The sequence below is a fragment of the Zeus faber genome, assembly GCF_960531495.2.
Source record: "Zeus faber genome assembly, chromosome: 11".
Taxonomy (NCBI): domain Eukaryota; kingdom Metazoa; phylum Chordata; class Actinopteri; order Zeiformes; family Zeidae; genus Zeus; species Zeus faber.
In genome coordinates this window covers 10,610,814-10,619,734 of record NC_137205.1, presented here as the reverse complement: position 1 = coordinate 10,619,734, position 8,921 = coordinate 10,610,814, and the positions used below count along the sequence as shown (strand labels likewise).

General features: G+C 44.8%; 1 protein-coding gene across 1 annotated transcript; it reads left to right on the top strand.

Annotated features, from left to right (window-relative positions):
- Positions 1-5,359: 5,359 nt before the first annotated feature.
- On the top strand, positions 5,360-8,293 carry atf4b (activating transcription factor 4b). Its single transcript, XM_080009434.1, has 3 exons — positions 5,360-5,573; positions 6,271-6,747; positions 6,941-8,293. The coding sequence occupies exons 2-3, from the start codon at positions 6,375-6,377 to the stop codon at positions 7,912-7,914; spliced, it is 1,347 nt and encodes a 448-aa protein (XP_079865560.1). The 5' UTR covers positions 5,360-5,573; positions 6,271-6,374; the 3' UTR covers positions 7,915-8,293.
- The last annotated feature ends 628 nt before the right edge of the window (positions 8,294-8,921 follow it).

Below are 8,921 nucleotides of genomic sequence, written 5' to 3'. Positions count from 1 at the left end.
ATACAACAAGGTCACACACATACAAAGTTTATAACAACAATAACAACAACAACAAAAACATTCCACAACTTTTGTTGCAGAAATATTGCCATGCTTCTGTTACTAATAACTAATAACTGGTTGCCGGGTCGAAACGAGAGGGAGCCGATGCTGTGTTCCATGCAAACTCGGAAAATTGTAACTTGTGTTGGTACTGTAGGAAGTAATGCTGCGTGGAACTCGGAAATTCTAATAACACACAATTTTTAGATTGTTAGAGTATACAGTTCTCCAAAAGTAGTCATTCTGTTTTGCATTTTGCGCGCAATTGCAAGGGTGTCTATGCAAAAAGTAGGTCGATGGAAATGTTTGACATACCTGTGACGGGCTGTTATCGCTAAATGACCATCTAGACTGCCCCTCTGTCATCCATAGCACTTGACGGTGGATACCTACAAAAATAGCCATTTGAGTCATTACAGTGTGTTACGGAAAAAAATACCTTGCAGTTTCATGATCATTTGTACTGAGGATTTGTCACATCCATTATACTTTCTGTTTGTCTTTCATTGATCTAACACACTCACTATATTCTTAGTACGTTGATTTTCCGTTCAAGGTTGCCAATGAATACTCCACTAGTTATGGAGAGGCGAGGGCCCTCCCTCCCGTTCCTACTACAATCTTAATTTCAAACAACTCAGCCACTTTCCCCCGTCACTGCCTCCACCCTTTCTTATCACTACAATACGCCCGAATACTGCGACGGCTACTGTGAAGTCGTTGGTCCACAGGTGACTAACTTCTCCAATCCCCCCTCCATCCATCCATCTTGTCTTGTCTGAGCTGACCACCACCCAAGCGTTTATGGATGAATAACTTTTTTTGGTTTGTTCTAGACGCCAGCGCGTCTCCAGAAGCCGCCTTCGCCCTCTTTTACTCCTCCACCCCCTCGACCTTCCGGAAAGACACCATCTCTGCCGTACCAAGAGCCGATATACTCTGAGGTGGAGGAGCCTGAGTACCTGGAGATCCTGCCTCAGGAGAACGATGATGACGAGAGGGTGAGACACAAAGTAAAATTGCATAAAAGAATGTCGTTCGAGCATACATTTTATTTTTCTCAGTTCATTTCATCAGTTGATTTTTCGGGGCAGCTATTTGTATGTACTTGGCTATTTTTAATTATTTATTATATTTTATTTTATATATATAAAAAATAAGATTTTCAGACTGTTAAGCTTTTTTTTAATGCTAATTGTCTGCAGAGAAACCCACCGGCGAACTCTGGAATAGATTTCTTTTTCTTTCTCAGGAAATAAACAGTCTCATAACATGGCTGAGAGCAGCGGGATGTGAGTATTGAGATGCATTTGATATTTTAAATATTTATTTGGAATATGTGTTATGTTACTTTAGACAGGTTTTATATGCTCAAATGCCCAACTCATCTAACCATTAACACTGGCAAATACAAATGTAGATGAATTACTTCTTACCTGGATTACATTTTTAATAAGTTACATTTCCATGAAATAAGAAGAAGAAGAAGAAGAAGAAGAAGAAGAAGAAGAAGAAGAAGAAGAAGAAGAAGAAGAAGAAGAAGAAGAAGGAAACGGATAGAATCAGATTCCAGCTTACAGAGTTTTAAAGAGAACGGGGACAATACCCCAATTCAACCAAATGAGAAAATACAGAAAATCGAACTTTTGAGCATAGCTTTCCCTTGTAAATATCACTGTATGGTCAATTTAGAAATTGTACTGCATCATTATTTAACCAGTTTTTCTGTTTGCACTCTGCAGGCTCTTATAACATGTCGCCGTCGCTGTATGGCCTCAGCATAGAGGAGGAAACCAGGTAACTTGGAACTGGAAAACCCGCTGTCCATGCTCAGGCCATCATTCAAGTCATTTTGGAGATTATTTTTCAACATTCTCTTAACCTTAATACATTTTGTGGAAATTTTCCGCAGAAAGGTTTTGTGTCATCATTCATGCTTTTTTTTTTTTTAACTTGCTGAACCCTTTATCACTGAGAAGCGTACCACTCTGCTGCAGCTCCTCCTCGTGCGTGAACGCAGTTCTGTGGGGCAAACGTTTAAGCCTAAGAACGTGAAGTTCACGCTATAGTCACAAACTCCATTTTATCAGGTTTTTCAGGGTTTTATTGACAGTTTTGGCTACATCCGCACTAAGAGACGAGAAACAGGAAGTTGCGGAACTTCCTACTGGCAACCTACTGTGGCCAACCCTACACTCTTGCTATACTGCGACAAGAAGTTTGAAATGAAATGTGATATTGGATGTAGCGTTATGTCTACGTTAATATGTAATGATTAATAATTGTCTCGTTAGGGCACTACCTTTATTTTACTACGTAGAACGAAACAAATAAGTAAATCAGTCAATATCATATTTTAAGTGTGTGGTCCTACTCTTTTCAGTGATCTAAAGTAACTACTTAGAGCTATACATCACAAACAACGACCTTAGAAATAAATGAGGTATTGATTTATAGCGAAGACACTTGGCAATGAAAGGTAAAATAAAAGAAATGGGAAATAAGAGATGAAATAACACGAAATCAATAAAACAAATAAGGAAACAATTACCTGGAAAACATTTATCAATGAACAGGGGATAAAAGGGCCTCATATCCCGCCACATGATGGTGGTAGAAGTGCACAGTAGAAACACATTTGACCTACACCTCCATAAAAGATTCAAGAGGTTGATTTGTCACAAACATATACATGAGTTCATACTTATATGCAGTGAAATGTCTTTGCTACGCACCCGGAGATTAGGCACAATTGTTACTAAACCATACATAATAGCCAACTTAGTGCCTACCGAGCTAACTATCTGAAACTAACTGATTCCTCAAAACGTAATGCAGCTAGTGAATAGAATAATATACAATAAAATAAAGTAAAAAGTAAAAATGTTTGTGTATGTTTGAGCGAAGGGAAGAAGAAAAGTCTACACAGAGAGAAGTGAGAAATTTCCTCTGCCTTAATTGAACATCGCCTCTCTTGGGGGAATGATGTATTGGATGTCCATGCACAGATTCAAGTTGTTGTTCCTGATCCTGCCCTGGTGGTAACCTCATATGACCAGGAAAAGTTTGGGAGAGTTTTATAACAGACTGGCCAAACGCAGGTCACTAAAAGGTTTCTTATCTTGTGGGGATCCTCTCATCAGGTGCTGCCAGGATGTGGGGGAGTGTTTTTCTGACAGTTTAATGTTGTAGGCTTAAACCAAAATTGTCTACGGTCTGTTTTTAACTCAAACGTCTGGTGTTGTGGGCCCCACGGTAATAAACATTGTTCCGCCTGGTGCCCTCAGTTCAGTTCAAAGTGAAGGGTTCTGGACACTTCGACCAGGCCAGAGGAATCCAGTTTAATCCAGTTTATGGAGACTGTACGCAACATCACTATTAATCAAAAAATGTTTAAAGAAATACACTAACACTAGCGTGAATATAAACTCAGTTTCCTGTTTTCGAAATGGAGATTTACCATGTTTTTTTCTGGACGCTTGGAAGCTTGGACTGCATTGAAGCACATTGAGGAGCACATTAAGTGGTACGTTTCTCAATAGTAAAGCGTTCAACGTGGTTATAAATAAGTTATTATGAATATGTTATTATTTACATGAATATAAACAACAACTTATTGAACCCCCCCCCCCCAAGTCAGATATATTTTGTTATTTTTCTCCATGTCAGGGAATTCAACCAGAAGGCGATGTCTCTGAAAAGGGCCCTGCGTCTCTTCAACCTCCTCCTGATCCAACGCAACGACGCTCTCAGAGGCCTCATTGCCCGGCTCACCTCCATCTGCGACAGCCTGGACAAGATGCAGAAGAAGACCCGAGCCATGAGCATCGCCGGGGGGACCACGGGCGCCGTGGGAGGGGTGGCGACCGTGATGGGCATCATCCTGGCTCCCCCCACGTTTGGGGCCTCCCTGGTGGCTACGGCCATTGGCGCCGGCATGGTGGCATCCGCCGGCGGCATGGGAGCCCACGCAGCTATGACCAGCAAGAAAGCGGTGGATAAAAAGACGGTTAAGAAAATAGTGGAAGACTACACGGCCGGCATCGTGGACGTGGAGCGATGTTTGCTGTTCATGCACTCTAGGATGGATGAGCTGAGGCGACATAACCTCCCCAGGTTGCAGAGGGCCGGGGCCCACCCTGAGGCGCTGAGGGTGGCCCAACTGTCACAGTCTCTGTTCAAGACCAACCTCTTCAGTGCACTGGGAGAGTCCCCCGCGTCCATCGGCGGCATGTTATCTGAAAGACTGCTGCAGGCCTTCACCAAAGAACTCGATTTGTATTTTACGGAGAAAAACGGGCAGAAATTGAAGAAGTCGAGTGAGTCCAAGTTTTCAAGCAGAGTTGGCCTACTGGCTCAGAATCTGCAAGAAGCGCTGGAAGAACTTGCTCAAATGTGGGAGATGTGCAGTAGATATTAAACTGGACATATTATGCTCTTTTTCAACAAGTTAATATCGGTCTCTGAAGTCCCCAAAACGTGTGTGTGTGTGTGTGGCTGGCGTCACACTGAATCTCACAAAAAAAAAAAAAGGGAAGTCTGCTCATCCCTATGGAGAGTCCGATTCCGCACAGGAAAAAGCTATAAAGCGGTGCGGAATTTCAGCAGGCGTAGGCTCTGGGTAGTTTTCGAATTTTCAAACTCTTACAAAATAAATATCGATATATATATATACTTTTATAGTGAGTTGTGCGTATTTTATATTTTTACACATTTTGCAAACACTACATAAAGGGACTTTGAAACTCTCGTCCATGATAAATGGAAAGTTTTCAACTGGGCAAACTATTTGCCGTGGTAGTGGGCAGAAGGAGCTCTCCAATTTTCTCGGACATGTTGTAACGTGAATCCCGGGCGCAGTTCACCCGACGGCCACCGACCGTCGGGTGCGTTTTGGGATTCCGTGTGAAGTGCCCTTTATAAGTCAAGCGAGTAGTAGAATATAGCGCCTATATTTTAGGGGATGCGGAGTCCCTCGAAATGTCATCAATTTCATCTTTTTCATTTAATCCCCCTTTACCCTTCGTTATTTTATTGTTGTTTTTTAGAAAATTGTTGATAATAATAAAAACTTTTTTTAATTTTTTAATTTTTTAATTTTTTTTACTTCACCTTGTGTTTTAACTCCTTCAAAGCCAGTGCTTAATGTTATGTGCTGTAAATGTCTTAACATGTTATTATATATTTAATGTATAATTCCGTCATACATTAAGTGAAGTGCGAGCGGTCACTCGCGTGCTGGCCGGGCATGGGAGCATGCGCAGGCGCACCACCGCGGCGCAGTGATATTCACCGAGCGCCGCGGAAGGACACGCTACGTCTGCTGTGGTGGAGCTATAGTCTCGCCGCCGCCGCCCGCTGCCAACGCCATTTTCCGTCTTCCGAGGAACAACAAACCGTAGACCACATTGAACGACAGCGCTCCTTTCGGGCGACATGGCCGTGTAAGCGTGTGCAGCGACCCCGCAGCAGCCCAGCCAACAGTGCATCCGACCAGTGCACTGACCCTCTTCTTATTTGACAAAAATGACGTGAGTATCGTTTGGCACTTTTCACCTTCGCCTCCGTTCCCCGGCGCGCGGCCTACTGCGCCGGCGCGGGCCGGACCCACGGTGGTACCCGTGAATAATATAATTAGACGATGATCATAAAAACAATTATTTTGATTCATTATTTGATTGACGTATGAAGAAAATGAGCGCATAACGGCTGACTTCTCGCTACGTTTGCCATTTTGAGTATCCACCTGATTGAATTGACATGCTTAGTGTTTAAGCTGAAATGTGTCATCTCGTGTTATTTAATGTGGATACGTTCATATCGGAGTGGGATGCGTCGTGTTAGTTAAGCTGACAACGTGGCGTTTAGAAAATGGGCTCGTTTCCTCTTGGTGTCAAAATGGCGACTTGCGGCAGACCCGATTGTGAACAAAAATGTGGTCGAACGGCCCTTCTCCTATCAGTGGGTGTGTGGCTGGTTGGCTGAACCCCAGAGTTGTCCTGGTAACAGACTTTGACGTCACAGTCATGAGACTGGAGGCGGTGGTGTGGCGCATGCGCACTGGGTAGCAGTGGTGGGCGACTGCTCACCCCACTGATAACGTTTGACATCAAATGAATTATATTTAGTTACATAAAAATGCATTAGGAAAATCAAGAACGTATCCATTAGTCGCGTATAAATTATGTTTCATTTGACAGTAACACAATGCACCCTTTTTTCACTCAGGCCTTTTGTGGAAGCCCTCAGCCCTGCTGCAGTCGACAGCATAAAAGTATCCGACGCCTTCCCAGTATTGTCACGTTCGCCCTTTGTGACCAACAACAGCCACTATGACCATGATGATGACAAGCTCACAGTTTGGCCTGGACGACATGGAGGCCCTACTCTGGGGGCCTTCCTCTCCCACGGCTGACCCCCTGGGCTCCCTGCTCCTCCACGCTGACCAAGAAGAGCCACGCGAACGAGGGGGCGCCTCCACTTCGGTGGGCGGTTTATCGCCCGCGCCCTCCTTCTCAACTTCACTGGCTTCTTCTTCGCCCCCCCCCTCCTCCTCTTCCTCTCCTCCCCCCTTTTACTCCCCTCCGCCTTCGCCATCGGCCATGTTCCTCCAGGGGGTCAAGGCGGCAACCGAGCTGGACCTGCCGTGGTTGGCCCAACCTGACCAGCTTGGGCGCTCCCACACAGATGCGGATGTCAACAAAGGTGATAATCATGAAGTACTCTTCCAAACATTAAAGTACATGTTGGGGCGGGATTATTCACTGCATTCTTATTAGACCCCATCATATTTCTGGACCGGTTCTTGGTGTCATCACTTTGTAAGACAAGTCAACTTTTGTGAATTGATGATGACATTAGCAAAAATGAGACTAACTCCCTGCATTTGTTCCCACAGTTGATGGGTTTTGTGACCTGGACTGGATGACAGAAAGGGTGGACCTGAGTGAGTTTGACCTGGAGTCTCTGATCGGCTCCTGTTGCGCCGATGACGAGCCCCCAAGCTCCCCAGAAGACCTCCTCGCCTCCCTCGACTGCCCAATGGAGCTGGACCCCCTTGCCGCCCTCCCCACACCCCAGCTGTCGAGTCTTCCTCCTCCAACTGTATATACCACCGTGCTCGCCACACCCCCCAAAGATCACACCGTTTTCACCCCGCCAGTTGAGCCGCTGTCTCCTGTACCCTCACCCCCGCCGTGCATCCCAGACCCACAAGAGGAACTAGAAATCAAGACCGAGCCGTACTCACCCGCCCCCTCGACCCATTCGCAACCCTCCCCCGCGTGCACCCTAGAGCTGGGCAGCGAGGTGGATGTCTCAGAGTGCGAGGAGAAGCCGGTGGTGGCTACGGTAGTGATCCCCAGGATCGTCCTGTCCCTCTCCCCCACCCGCATTGTCCTCCTCCTGGCCCCGAAAGACCAAGTCGGGGTCCGGACCACCACCGTGAGCACCACGACAGAGGTCATCCGCCCCCCCCCTCAAGCCCCCACGCCAGCGAAGACCCCCAGGAACAGACCGTACCCGGAACCCGAAGCCCAGCCCGGCTCGCCGTCTCCCGGCGCCAGCGGTGTCAAAGTCCGGTCTACCAGGGGAGTAGAGGCCCGAGCGGGCGGGAGGTCGTCTTTCAAAGCTCCCAAGGAAAAAAAACTCAAGAAGATGGAGCAGAACAAGACAGCAGCCACCCGTTATCGTCAGAAGAAGAGGGCCGAACAGGAATCGCTTGGCTCAGAGTATGCAGAGCTGGAGAGGAAGAACATAGAGCTGACGGAGAAGGCAGACTCCATGGCCAGAGAGATCCAGTACCTCAAAGAGCTCATGACGGAGGTTCGCATGGCCAAGATCAAGGCAGGGCGAGGCGCTGCTGACCTCTAGTGGTGGAACCTTGAAACGACAGGTGAAAAAGTATGTTGACTAAAGGGTTCGGTATGTATTAATGCAGCAATGTGTCTCTTAGATGCTCAATATCCAGCAGTAATTCTTGCCCTCATGTTTCTCGTTGTCAATGTAGAACTTTATTTTTTAAAAACGATTTTGCTTCCATCTTAAGAGTAATTTCTGAAAACCTTAAGTATTGTTCATTCAGTATATAAACTTATATCTTGTATTTAGCCTTGCACTTATAAGCTTTGACCTCTGTAACTTATGATGAAAAATGGATACCTAGTAGAATGTTGATATAATACCAATGTTTGTTTTACTTTTTGAACAATTTATTTGTATATCTCTTAATAAAGAGTCTTAAATCCAGCCAGCATTGATTGATTGTTCTTTTCACTCAATCCCATGAAAGAAGCCATTTGGGATATCTTGCGAGATCAGACTGATCTCCAGAAATGATTATAGTATATGAAAATTGAAGTTAATCAAAAAATAATGTATTTAACTGTCTCTAATTCTAAGTTATTTCACTCATTACATTTGTTTTATTAAAGACATGTTTCAGGGCTGCTGCAGCGTTGTTTGTAATGGTATGGCTTTGACAATGTGAACAAAAGAGTTAACTCAACAAGTATATTTTATAAGCAATTCGCTTTCGGTACTCTAGGAACTTTTCATTTCGATTTGATAGTCAAAAGAACCTCATAAAAAGTTCATCTGACATTAGATACAGTCTTGATGAACAACAAAAATTTACTGAAACTTGTTTATATGTTCCGCCATATTTCCAGGACAGGACCCAGCTATAAATTACTATTAAGTCAGTGGAACTTATCTTTGTCTTCAGAGCCTCTTTTAGACCACAAACCGTAATTATAATGGGGAACCAGACCAGTGATGTGCAAGTACATCAAATGACTACCGCGGAGCAGCAGCACCCACCCGTGGTCAATTTAAAGTGGAAATCTAAGAGATCGTCTGTGTTCTTGCCGGGAAAGACA